This window comes from Lampetra fluviatilis, unplaced genomic scaffold (genome assembly GCF_964198595.1).
Source record: "Lampetra fluviatilis unplaced genomic scaffold, kcLamFluv1.1 SCAFFOLD_1136, whole genome shotgun sequence".
NCBI classification, from domain to species: Eukaryota; Metazoa; Chordata; class Hyperoartia; order Petromyzontiformes; family Petromyzontidae; genus Lampetra; species Lampetra fluviatilis.
This window is the reverse complement of record NW_027621146.1, coordinates 13297-29879: the sequence shown is the minus strand read 5'-3', so window position 1 is coordinate 29879 and position 16583 is coordinate 13297. Positions and strand designations below refer to the sequence as shown.

General features: G+C 50.0%; 1 protein-coding gene across 1 annotated transcript; it reads left to right on the top strand.

Moving 5' to 3' along the window:
• Positions 1 to 586: 586 nt before the first annotated feature.
• On the top strand, positions 587 to 15755 carry EEF1B2 (eukaryotic translation elongation factor 1 beta 2; the record flags this gene model as incomplete). Its single annotated transcript, XM_078885253.1, has 5 exons — positions 587 to 739; positions 2958 to 3024; positions 8767 to 8892; positions 13287 to 13354; positions 15149 to 15755. Coding segments are annotated over 5 exons (501 nt in total), but the record flags the coding sequence as incomplete, so codon positions are not given.
• Positions 15756 to 16583: the final 828 nt, after the last annotated feature.

Here is a 16583-nt window from a genome sequence, read left to right as displayed (position 1 = left end):
GTAGCCGAGTGTGCTGATCTGCGGTGCGCTTGAACTCTTCCTCTCCCCCCCTCCCCCCTCCCCCCCCTCACCCCCCCTTCCTCTCCCCCCCCTCCCCCCCTCACCTCCCCCCCCCCCGCTCCCCCCCCCTTCCTCCCCCCCCCTCACCCCCCCTCACCCCCCCCCTCACCCCCCCCTTCTTCCCCCCTCCCCCCCCCTCACCCCCCCCCTCCCCCCCTCTTCCTCCCCCCTCACCCCCCCTCACCTCCCCCCCCCGCTCCCCCCCTCTTCCTCCCTCCTCACCCCCCCTCACCCCACCCCTCACCCCCCCTTCCTCTCTCCCCCTCCCCCCCCCCGCTCCCCCCCCCGCTCCCCCCCCTTCCCCCCTCTTCCTCCCCCCTCACCCCCCCTCACCCCCCCTCACCTCCCCCCCCCGCTCCCCCCCTCTTCCTCCCCTCTCACCCCCCCTCACCCCACCCCTCACCCCCCCTTCCTCTCTCCCCCTCCTCCCCCCTCCCCCCCCCTTCCCCCCCCCTCACCCCCCCCCCCCCTACCCCCCCCCCCTCACCCCCCCCCCTCACCCCCCCCCTCACCCCCCCCTCCCCCCCCCAGCCTGCCCGGGGTGCGTCGTCCGATCTCTGAGCTGGGTCCCGCTGGGTTGGGGTCAAACTCAGCCCCCAGCAGCACAGCCGGCAAGCAGCAGCAGCAGCAGCAGGAGGAGGAGGATGATGACATTGACCTGTTCGGCTCTGACGACGACGTGGGTCACACACACACACACACACACGTCACACACACACACGTCACGCACGCACACACGTCACGCACACACACACGTCACGCACACACACACGTCACGCACACACACGTCACACACACGCACGTCACACACACACACGTCACACACACACGTCGCACACACGCACACACACGTCACACACACACGTCACACACACACACGCCGTCACACACACGCCGTCACACACACACGTCACACACACGTCACACACACGTCACACACACACGTCACACACACGTCACACACACGTCACACACACGTCACACACACGTCACACACACGTCACACACACGTCACACACACCACACGTCACACGTCACACACACGTCACACACACGTCACACACACGTCACACACACGTCACACACACGTCACACACACACGTCACACACACACGTCACACACACGTCACACACACACACCACACACACACACGTCACACACACGTCACACCACACACACGTCACACACACGTCACACACACGTCACACACACGTCACACACACGTCACACACACACACGTCACACACACACACACGTCACACACACACACGTCACACACACGTCACACACACGTCACACACACACACACGTCACACACACACACACGTCACACACACGTCACACACACGTCACACACACACACACGTCACACACACACACACGTCACACACACGTCACACACACGTCACACACACGTCACACACACGTCACACACACGTCACACACACACACGTCGTCACACGTCACACACACGTCACACACACGTCACACACACGTCACACACACACACACGTCACACACACGTCACACACCACACACCACAATCACACACACGTCACACACACGTCACACACACGTCACACACACGTCACACACACGTCACACACACGTCACACACGTCACACACACGTCACACACACGTCACACACACGTCACACACACGTCACACACACGTCACACACACACGTCACACACACACGTCACACACACGTCACACACACGTCACACACACGTCACACACACACACGTCACACACACGTCACACACACACACGTCACACAACACGTCACACACACGTCACACACACGTCACACACACGTCACACACACGTCACACACACGTCACACACACGTCACACACACACACGTCACACACACGTCACACACACACACGTCACACACACACACGTCACACACACACACGTCACACACACACACGTCACACACACACACGTCACACACACACACGTCACACACACACACACACACGTCACACGTCACACACACACACGTCACACACACACACACCACACACACGTCACACACACACACGTCACACACACACACGTCACACACCACACACCACAGTCACACACACGTCACACACACGTCACACACACGTCACACACACGTCACACACACGTCACACACACGTCACACACACGTCACACACACGTCACACACACGTCACACACACGTCACACACACGTCACACACACGCACACACACACACGTCACGCACACGTCACACACACGCACACGTCACACACACGCACACGTCACACACACGCACACGTCACACACACGCACACGTCACACACACACACGTCACACACACACACACACGCCACACACACACGTCACACACACGCACACGTCACACACACACACGTCACACACGTCACACACACGTCACACACACGCACACACACGTCACACACACGTCACACACACGTCACACACACACACACACACACGCGTCACACACACACACACCACACACACACACACGTCACACACACACACACACGTCACACACACGTCACACACACACACACACGTCACACACACGTCACACACACGTCACACACACGTCACACACACACACACGCACCACACACACGTCACACACACGTCACACACACGTCACACACACGTCACACACACACACGTCACACACACACACACGTCACACGCACACACACGTCACACACACGTCACACACACACACACGTCACACACACACACGTCACACACACACACACACACACACAGTCACACGCACACACACACACACACGTCACACACACACACACACACACGTTGTCACACACACACACGTCACACACACACACACGTCACACACACGCATCTTGACTCTCTCCCCGCGTCTCCAGGAGGGGGAGGAGGCACGGAAGGTGAAGGAGGAGCGACTCGCTCAGTACGCCGCCAAGAAGTCAAAGAGTGAGTTCACTACCAACTCACTCACCAACTCACTCACTCACTACTCACTCACTCACCAACTCACTCACTCACCAACTCGCTCACTCGCTCAGTACGCCGCCAAGAAGTCAAAGAGTGAGTTCACTACCAACTCACTCACCAACTCACTCACTCACTACTCACTCACTCACCAACTCACTCACTCACCAACTCGCTCACTCGCTCAGTACGCCGCCAAGAAGTCAAAGAGTGAGTTCACTACCAACTCACTCACCAACTCACTCACTCACTACTCACTCACTCACCAACTCACTCACTCACCAACTCACTCACTCACCAACTCGCTCACTCGCTCAGTACGCCGCCAAGAAGTCAAAGAGTGAGTTCACTACCAACTCACTCACCAACTCACTCACTCACCAACTCACTCACTCACCAACTCGCTCACTCGCTCAGTACGCCGCCAAGAAGTCAAAGAGTGAGTTCACTACCAACTCACTCACCAACTCACTCACTCACTACTCACTCACTCACCAACTCACTCACTCACCAACTCGCTCACTCGCTCAGTACGCCGCCAAGAAGTCAAAGAGTGAGTTCACTACCAACTCACTCACCAACTCACTCACTCACTACTCACTCACTCACCAACTCACTCACTCACCAACTCACTCACTCACCAACTCGCTCACTCGCTCAGTACGCCGCCAAGAAGTCAAAGAGTGAGTTCACTACCAACTCACTCACCAACTCACTCACTCACCAACTCACTCACTCACCAACTCGCTCACTCGCTCAGTACGCCGCCAAGAAGTCAAAGAGTGAGTTCACTACCAACTCACTCACCAACTCACTCACTCACTACTCACTCACTCACCAACTCACTCACTCACCAACTCACTCACTCACCAACTCGCTCACTCGCTCAGTACGCCGCCAAGAAGTCAAAGAGTGAGTTCACTACCAACTCACTCACCAACTCACTCACTCACTACTCACTCACTCACCAACTCACTCACTCACCAACTCGCTCACTCGCTCAGTACGCCGCCAAGAAGTCAAAGAGTGAGTTCACTACCAACTCACTCACCAACTCACTCACTCACTACTCACTCACTCACCAACTCACTCACTCACCAACTCGCTCACTCGCTCAGTACGCCGCCAAGAAGTCAAAGAGTGAGTTCACTACCAACTCACTCACCAACTCACTCACTCACTACTCACTCACTCACCAACTCACTCACTCACCAACTCACTCACTCACCAACTCGCTCACTCGCTCAGTACGCCGCCAAGAAGTCAAAGAGTGAGTTCACTACCAACTCACTCACCAACTCACTCACTCACCAACTCACTCACTCACCAACTCGCTCACTCGCTCAGTACGCCGCCAAGAAGTCAAAGAGTGAGTTCACTACCAACTCACTCACCAACTCACTCACTCACTACTCACTCACTCACCAACTCACTCACTCACCAACTCGCTCACTCGCTCAGTACGCCGCCAAGAAGTCAAAGAGTGAGTTCACTACCAACTCACTCACCAACTCACTCACTCACTACTCACTCACTCACCAACTCACTCACTCACCAACTCACTCACTCACCAACTCGCTCACTCGCTCAGTACGCCGCCAAGAAGTCAAAGAGTGAGTTCACTACCAACTCACTCACCAACTCACTCACTCACCAACTCACTCACTCACCAACTCGCTCACTCGCTCAGTACGCCGCCAAGAAGTCAAAGAGTGAGTTCACTACCAACTCACTCACCAACTCACTCACTCACTACTCACTCACTCACCAACTCACTCACTCACCAACTCACTCACTCACCAACTCGCTCACTCGCTCAGTACGCCGCCAAGAAGTCAAAGAGTGAGTTCACTACCAACTCACTCACCAACTCACTCACTCACTACTCACTCACTCACCAACTCACTCACTCACCAACTCGCTCACTCGCTCAGTACGCCGCCAAGAAGTCAAAGAGTGAGTTCACTACCAACTCACTCACCAACTCACTCACTCACTACTCACTCACTCACCAACTCACTCACTCACCAACTCACTCACTCACCAACTCACTCACTACTCACTCACTCACCAACTCACTCACCAACTCACTCACTCACCAACTCACTCACTCACCAACTCACTCACTCACCAACTCACTCACTCGCTCAGTACGCCGCCAAGAAGTCAAAGAGTGAGTTCGCTACCAACTCACTCACCAACTCACTCACTCACTACTCACTCACTCACCAACTCACTCACCAACTCACTCACTCGCTCACTCGCTCACTCACTCACTCACTCACTACTCACCAACTCACTCACCAACTCGCTCACTCGCTCACTCGCTCACTCGCTCACTCACTCACTCACTCACTACTCACCAACTCACTCACCAACTCACTCACTCACTCACTCACTACTCACCAACTCACTCACCAACTCACTCACTCACTCACTCACTACTCACCAACTCACTCACCAACTCACTCGCTCACTCGCTCAGTACGCTGCCAAGAAGTCAGAGTGAGTTCGCTACCAACTCACTCACCAACTCACTCACCAACTCACTCACTCACTACTCACTCACTCATCAACTCACTCACCAACTCACTCACTCACCAACTCACTCACTCGCTCACCAACTCACTCACCAACTCACTAACTCACCAACTCACTCACTCGCTCAGTACGCCGCCAAGAAGTCAAAGAGTGAGTTCACTCACCAACTCACTCACTCACCAACTCACTCACTCACTCACTCACTCACTCACCAACTCACTCACCAACTCACTCACTCACTCACCAACTCACTCACTCACCAACTCACTCACTCACCAACTCACTCACTCGCTCAGTACGCCGCCAAGAAGTCAAAGAGTGAGTTCGCTACCAACTCACTCACCAACTCACTCACTCACTCACTCACCAACTCACTCACTCACCAACTCACTCACTCACCAACTCACTCACTCACCAACTCACTCACTCACCAACTCACTCACTCACTCACCAACTCACTCACTCGCTCAGTACGCCGCCAAGAAGTCAAAGAGTGAGTTCGCTACCAACTCACTCGCTCACTCACCAACTCACTCACTCACCAACTCACTCACCAACTCACTCACTCACTCACCAACTCACTCACTCACCAACTCACTCACTCACCAACTCACTCACTCACTCACCAACTCACTCACTCACCAACTCACTCACTCACCAACTCACTCACTCACTCACCAACTCACTCACTCACCAACTCACTCACCAACTCACTCACTCACTCACCAACTCACTCACTCACCAACTCACTCACTCACTCACTCACCCACTCACTCACTCACCAACTCACTCACTCACCCACTCACTCACTCGCTCAGTACGCCGCCAAGAAGTCAAAGAGTGAGTTCGCTACCAACTCACTCGCTCACTCACCAACTCACTCACCAACTCACTCACTCACTCACCAACTCACTCACTCACCAACTCACTCACTCACCAACTCACTCACTCACCAAGTCACTCACTCACTCACCAACTCACTCACCAACTCACTCACTCACTCACCAACTCACTCACTCACCAACTCACTCACTCACCAACTCACTCACTCGCTCACCAACTCACTCACTCACCAACTCACTCACTCACTCACCAACTCACTCGCTCACCAACTCACTCACTCGCTCAGTACGCCGCCAAGAAGTCAAAGAGTGAGTTCACTACCAACTCACTCACTCACTCACTCGCTCACTCACTCACTCACCAACTCACTCACTCACTCACTCACCAACTCACTCACTCACCAACTCACTCACTCACCAACTCGCTCACTCACCAACTCACTCACTCACCAACTCACTCACCAACTCACTCACTCACTCACCAACTCACTCACTCACCAACTCACTCACTCACCAACTCACTCACTCACCAACTCACTCACTCGCTCAGTACGCTGCCAAGAAGTCAAAGAGTGAGTTCACTACCAACTCACTCACTCACTCACTACTCACTCACTCACCAACTCACTCACCAACTCACTCACTCACGACTCACTCGCTCACCAACTCACTCACTCACTCACCAACTCACTCACTCACCAACTCACTCACTCACCAACTCACTCACTCGCTCAGTACGCTGCCAAGAAGTCAAAGAGTGAGTTCGCTACTCACTCGCTCACCAACTCACTCACCAACTCACTCACTCACTCACCAACTCACTCACTCGCTCACCAACTCACTCACCAACTCACTCACTCACTCACCAACTCACTCACTCGCTCACTCGCTCGCTCACTCGCTCACTCACTCACGGCTCACTCGCTCAGTACGCCGCCAAGAAGTCAAAGAGTGAGTTCGCTACCAACTCACTCACCAACTCACTCACTCACCAACTCACTCACTCACCAACTCACTCACTCACTCACCCACTCACTCACTCACTCACCAACTCACTCACTCACCAACTCACTCACTCACTCACCAACTCACTCACTCACCAACTCGCTCACTCGCTCAGTACGCCGCCAAGAAGTCAAAGAGTGAGTTCACTACCAACTCACTCACTCACTCACCAACTCACTCACTCGCTCACCAACTCACTCACTCACCAACTCACTCACCAACTCACTCACTCACTCACCAACTCACTCACTCGCTCACCAACTCACTCACTCACCAACTCACTCACCAACTCACTCACTCACTCACCAACTCACTCACTCGCTCAGTACGCCGCCAAGAAGTCAAAGAGTGAGTTCACTACCAACTCACTCACTCACCAGCTCACTCACTCGCTCACCAACTCACTCACCAACTCACTCACTCACTCACCAACTCACTCGCTCACTCGCTCGCTCACTCACTCACGGCTCACTCGCTCAGTACGCCGCCAAGAAGTCAAAGAGTGAGTTCGCTACCAACTCACTCACCAACTCACTACTCACTCGCTCGCTCACTCACTACTCACCAACTCACTCACTCACTAACTCACTCACTCGCTCAGTACGCTGCCAAGAAGTCAAAGAGTGAGTTCACTACCAACTCACTCACTCACCAGCTCACTCACCAACTCACTCACTCACTCACCAACTCACTCACTCGCTCACCAACTCACTCACCAACTCACTCACTCACTCACCAACTCACTCACTCGCTCAGTACGCTGCCAAGAAGTCAAAGAGTGAGTTCGCTACCAACTCACTCACCAACTCACTCACCAACTCACTCACTCACCAACTCGCTCACTCGCTCAGTACGCTGCCAAGAAGTCAAAGAGTGAGTTCGCTACCAACTCGCTCACCAACTCACTCGCTCGCTCACTACTCACTCTCTCACCAACTCGCTCACCACTCGCTCACCATTCACTCGCTCACCGACTGTATCCATCGCTGTCTGCGTGTCTGTGTCTGTGTGTGTGTGTACATCGCTGTCTGTGTGTGTGTGTCTGTGTGTGTGTGTGTGTATCTGTGTGTGTGTACATCGCTGTCTGTGTGTGTGTGTCTGTGTGTGTGTGTGTGTATCTGTGTGTGTGTGTGTACATCGCTGTCTGTGTGTGTGTGTCTGTGTGTGTGTGTGTGTGTCTGTGTGTGTGTGTGTGTGTCTGTGTGTGTGTGTGTGTCTGTGTGTGTGTGTCTGTGTGTCTGTGTGTGTGTATATCTATCTGTGTGTGTATATCTGTGTGTGTGTGTGTCTGTGTGTATATCTGTGTGTGTGTGTGTACACCTGTCTGTGTGTATAGAACCTTCGGTGATCGCCAAGTCGTCCATCGTGCTGGATGTGAAGCCGTGGGACGACGAGACGGACATGGCCCAGCTGGAGGTCTACGTGCGCAGCGTGGCCATGGACGGGCTCGTCTGGGGAGTCTGTGAGACACTCGCTACACTTATACTACTACACTACACACTATACACTACTATACTACACTATACACTACACTATACACTACACTATACACTATACTATACACTACACTATACACTATACACTACACTATACACTATACTATACACTACACTATACACTATACACTACACTATACACTATACTATACACTACACTATACACTACACTATACACTATACACTACACTATACACTATACACTACACTATACACTACACTATACACTATACTATACACTACACTATACACTACACTATACACTATACTATACACTACACTATACACTATACACTACACTATACACTATACACTACACTATACACTATACACTACACTATACACTACTATACTACACTATACACTACACTATACACTATACTATACACTACACTATACACTATACTATACACTACACTATACACTATACACTACACTATACACTACTATACTACACTATACACTACTATACTACACTATACACTACTATACTACACTATACACTACACTATACACTACACTATACACTACACTATACACTACACTATACACTACACTATACACTATACTATACACTATACACTACACTATACACTACACTATACACTACACTACACTGTACACTACACTGTACACTACACTGTACACTACACTGTACACTACACTGTACACTACTACACTATACACTACTACACTATACACTACACTATACACTATACTATACACTACACTATACACTACACTATACACTACACTACACTATACACTACACTATACACTACACTATACACTACACTATACACTACACTATACACTATACTATACACTACACTATACACTATACACTACACTATACACTATACACTACACTACACACTATACTACACTATACACTACACTATACACTACACTACACCGTACACTACACCGTACACTACACTGTACACTACACTGTACACTACACTATACACTACTACACTATACACTATACTATACACTACACTTATACTACTACACTACACACTATACACTACTATACTACACTATACACTACACTATACACTATACACTACACACTACACTACACTATACACTACACTATACACCACTATACACTACACTGTACACTACTACACTATACACTACTACACTATACACTACTACACTATACACTACACACTATACACTACTATACTACACTATACACTACACTATACACTATACTATACACTATACACTACTACACTATACACTACACACTATACACTACTACACTATACACTATACACTACACTATACACTACACTGTACACTACTACACTGTACACTACTACACTATACACTACTATACACTACACTATACACTATACTATACACTACACTATACACTACACTATACACTATACTATACACTATACTATACACTATACACTACACTGTACACTACTACACTGTACACTACTACACTATACACTACTATACACTACACTATACACTATACTATACACTATACTATACACTACACTATACACTACTATACACTACACTATACACTATACTATACACTACACTATACACTACACTATACACTATACACTACACTGTACACTACTACACTGTACACTACTACACTGTACACTACTATACACTACACTATACACTACACTATACACTATACACTACACTATATACTACACTATATACTATACTACACTATACACTACTATACTACACTATACACTACACTATATACTACACTATACACTACACTACACACTACTACACTACACTATATACTACACTATACACTACACTACACACTACTACACTACACTATACACTACTACACTACACTATACACTACTACACTACACTATACACTACTACACTATACACTACACTATACACTACTACACTATACACTACTACACTATACACTACACACTACTACACTACACATTACTACACTACTACACTACTATACACTACACTATACACTACTACACTATACACTACTACACTATACACTACTACACTATACACTACTACACTATACACTACTACACTATACACTACTACACTATACACTACTACACTATACACTACTACACTATACACTACTACACTATACACTACTACACTATACACTACTACACTATACACTACTACACTATACACTACTACACTATACACTACTACACTATACACTACTACACTATACACTACTACACTATACACTACTACACTATACACTACTACACTATACACTACTACACTATACACTACTACACTATACACTACTACACTATACACTACTACACTATACACTACTACACTATACACTACTACACTATACACTACTACACTATACACTACTACACTATACACTACTACACTATACACTACTACACTATACACTACTACACTATACACTACTACACTATACACTACTACACTATACACTACTACACTATACACTACTACACTATACACTACTACACTATACACTACTACACTATACACTACTACACTATACACTACTACACTATACACTACTACACTATACACTACTACACTATACACTACTACACTATACACTACTACACTATACACTACTACACTATACACTACTACACTATACACTACTACACTATACACTACTACACTATACACTACTACACTATACACTACTACACTATACACTACTACACTATACACTACTACACTATACACTACTACACTATACACTACTACACTACTACACTATACACTACTACACTATACACTACTACACTATACACTACTACACTATACACTACTACACTATACACTACTACACTATACACTCTACACTACTACACTATACACTACTACACTATACACTACTACACTATACACTACTACACTATACACTACACACTACTACACTACTATACACTACACTATACACTACACACTACTACACTACTATACACTACACTATACACTACTACACTACACTACTATACACTAGACACTACTACACCACTACTATACTACACTACACTATACACTACACACTTGTACTACACTATACACTACACTATACACTACTACACTACTACACTATACACTACACTATACACTACTACACTATACACTACTACACTACTACACTATACACTACTATACTACACTACACTATACACTACACTATACACTACTACACTATACACTACTACACTATACACTACTACACTATACACTACACTATACACTACTACACTATACACTACTACACTACTACACTATACACTACTACACTATACACTACTATACTACACTACACTATACACTACACACTTGTACTACACTATACACTATACACTATTGTACTACACTATACACTACACTACTACACTACTATACACTACACTATACACTACACTACTACACTACTATACACTACACTATACACTACTACACTACACTACTATACACTAGACACTACACACTACACTATACACTACACTATACACTACTACACTATACACTACACTATACACTACACTATACACTACTACACTATACACTACTACACTATACACTACACTATACACTACACTATACACTACTACACTATACACTACTACACTATACACTACACTATACACTACACACTACTACACTACACTATACACTACACTATACACTACACTATACACTACTACACTATACACTACACTATACACTACTACACTATACACTACACTATACACTACACACTACTACACTACACTATACACTACACTATACACTACACTATACACTACTACACTATACACTACACTATACACTACACACTACTACACTACACTATACACTACACTATACACTACACTATACACTACTACACTATACACTACACTATACACTACACACTACTACACTACACATTACTACACTACTACACTACACACTACTACACTACACTACTATACACTAGACACTACTACACTACACTACTATACTACACTACACTACACACTACACACTTGTACTACACTATACACTACTACACTATACACTACTACACTATACACTACACACTACTACACTATACACTACTACACTATACACTACTACACTATACACTACTACACTATACACTACTACACTATACACTACTACACTATACACTACTACACTATACACTACACTATACACTACACTATACACTACACACTACACTATACACTACTACACTATACACTATACACTACACTATACACTACACACTACACTATACACTACACACTACACTATACACTACACACTATTGTACTACATGGTGGTGATGGTGGTGGTGATGTTTCCACAGCCAAACTCGTCCCCGTTGGTTACGGAATCAAGAAGCTACAGATCCAGTGTGTGGTGGAAGATGACAAGGTGAGTCGCCCACTCGCTCAGCCACTCGCTCACTCGCTCAGCCTCTCGTTCACACACTCAGCCACTCGCTCGCTCAGCCACTCGCTCACTCAGCCACTCGCTCACTCGTTCACTCACTCGCTCACTCGTTCACTCGCTCAGCCACTCACTCAGCCACTCGCTCACCCACTCGCTCACCCACCCACTCACTCACCCACTCACTCACCCACTCACTCACCCACCCACTCACCCACTCACTCACCCACTCACCCACCCACTCACTCACCCACCCACTCACCCACTCGCTCAGCCACTCACTCAGCCACTCGCTCGCTCACACACTCACTCACTCACTCGCTCACTTAGCCGCTCACTCGTTCACACACTCGCTCACTCGTTCACTCACTCAGCCACCAACTCGCTCAGCCACTCACTCGCTCAGCCACTCGCTCACTCAGCCACTCGCTCAGCCACTCACTCACTAACTCGCTCAGCCGCTCACTCGCTCAGCCACTCACTCAGCCACTCACTCAGCCACTCGCTCAGTCACTCGCTCAGCCACTCAGCCACTCACTCACACGCTCAGCCGCTCACTTCGCTCAGCCACTCACTCAGCCACTCACTCAGCCACTCGCTCAGTCACTCGCTCAGCCACTCAGCCACTCACTCAGCCACTCACTCGCTCGCTCGCTCACTCAGCCACTCACTCAGCGAATCGCTCACTCAGCCTCTCGTTCAAACACTCAGCCACTCGCTCACTCAGCCACTTACTCACTCACTCGCTCAGCCGCTCGCTCACTTAGCCGCTCACTCACTCAGCCACTCACTCAGCCACTCGCTCAGCCACTCAGTCACTCGCTCACCCACTCACTCACTCGCTCAGCCGCTCACTCGCTCACTCACTCGCTCAGCCGCTCACTCACTCAGCCACTCACTCAGCCACTCGCTCAGTCACTCGCTCAGCCACTCAGCCACTCACTCACTCACACGCTCAGCCGCTCACTCGCTCAGCCACTCACTCAGCCACTCACTCAGCCACTCGCTCAGTCACTCGCTCAGCCACTCAGCCACTCACTCAGCCACTCACTCACTCGCTCGCTCACTCAGCCACTCACTCAGCGAATCGCTCACTCAGCCTCTCGTTCAAACACTCAGCCACTCGCTCACTCAGCCACTTACTCACTCACTCGCTCAGCCGCTCGCTCACTTAGCCGCTCACTCACTCAGCCACTCACTCAGCCACTCGCTCAGCCACTCAGTCACTCGCTCAGCCACTCACTCACTCGCTCAGCCGCTCACTCGCTCACTCACTCGCTCAGCCGCTCACTCGCTCAGCCACTCACTCAGTCACTCGCTCAGCCACTCACTCAGCCACTCACTCAGCCGCTCACTCACTCGCTCAGCCGCTCACTCGCTCAGCCGCTCACTCAGTCACTCGCTCAGCCACTCACTCACTCAGCCACTCACTCAGCCGCTCACTCACTCGCTCAGCCGCTCACTCGCTCAGCCGCTCACTCAGTCACTCGCTCAGCCACTCACTCAGCCGCTCACTCACTCGCTCAGCCGCTCACTCGCTCATCCGCTCACTCAGTCACTCGCTCAGCCACTCACTCAGCCGCTCACTCACTCGCTCAGCCGCTCACTCGCTCAGCCGCTCACTCAGTCACTCGCTCAGCCACTCAGCCACTCACTCAGCCGCTCACTCGCTCAGCCACTCACTCAGCCACTCGCTCAGCCACTCACTCGCCTAGCCGCTGATCCACTGAAGCTGTCTCTCACCCGCCCCGTCCACCCCGCCCTCCCGCCCCTCTCCAGGTGAGTGTTGACCTGCTGGAGGAGGCCATCGTGGCCTTTGAGGATCACGTGCAGTCGGTGGACGTCGCTGCCTTCAACAAAATCTAAGACGGTCGGGGTCGGGGGTCGCGGGGGTCGGGGGGTCAGGGGTCAACGGACGCGGGGGGGGGGGGTATGAGGAACAGCTGTGGCTGGCGGCACCACCACCACCACTACCACCACTACCACCACCACCACTACCACCACTATCACTACCACCACCACTACTACCACTACTACTACCAACACTACCACCACTAACACCACCACTAACACCACCACTACCAACACCACCACTACCACCACTACCACCACCACCACTACCACCACCACTACCACCACTAACACCACCACTACCAACACTACCACCACTAACAACCACCACTAACACCACCACTACCAACACCACCACCACCACCACCACTACCACTACTACCACCACCACTACCACTACTACCACCACCACTACCACCACCACTACTACCACCACCACTACCACCACCACTACCACCACCACTACCACTACTACCACCACCACTACCACCTCCTGTGACCCCTGACACCCTGAATAAAAGTGCAAATAGCTGAACCGTGTGGGCGAGTGTGGGCGAGTGTGGGCGAGTGTGGGCGAGTGTGGGCGAGTGTGGGCGAGTGTGGGCGAGTGTGGGCGAGTGTGGGCGAGTGTGGGCGAGTGTGGGCGAGTGTGGGCGAGTGTGGGCGAGTGAGTGTGGGCGAGTGTGGGCGAGTGAGGGCGAGTGTGGGCGAGTGAGAGTGAGTGAGTGTGGGGTGGGTGGGTGAGTGTGTGACCTGTCACAGGTGCTGGCTACAGTGGCCACTCGGGACAGAGTCATCTTGTTGGGGTGACTTCACTGCCCGAGTTGGTCACGACGCTGGCACCTGGTCTGGAGTGATTGGAAGGCATGGGCCAGATCAGCTCAATAACAACGGCAGGAGGCTGCTAGATTTGTGTGCAGCCCATGGGCTTGCAATTACCAACACGCTGTTCCGGCATCGGCGCATCCACACAACATCGTGGATGCACGCCGGGTCCAAGCAAGAACATCTGCTGGACTACGTAGTGACGGACCAGCGGATGCGAGCCCATGTCCTGGACACCAGGACCTACCGTGGAGCTGATCTACCCTCTGACCGTCGACTAGTCATCTGTAAGATGCGCCTGCCATTCCTCCACTCCGGTGGTGGGTGTACACCCAGGACCCCATTCCAACCAAAAGTGGCCTGGTCTCAGTTAGCTGATGAAAGTTGCAAGCGAGAATTTCATCATCGCTTGCGGCTGGGGTTGGCATCGTCCCCTACTCCTGATGTCGAGGGTAAATGGGCGAGGTTAAGGACTGTGGCTCATGCAGCTGCAATGGCTGCTTTGGGTACGCGGTCCAGACCTCCCCAGAAACCCTGG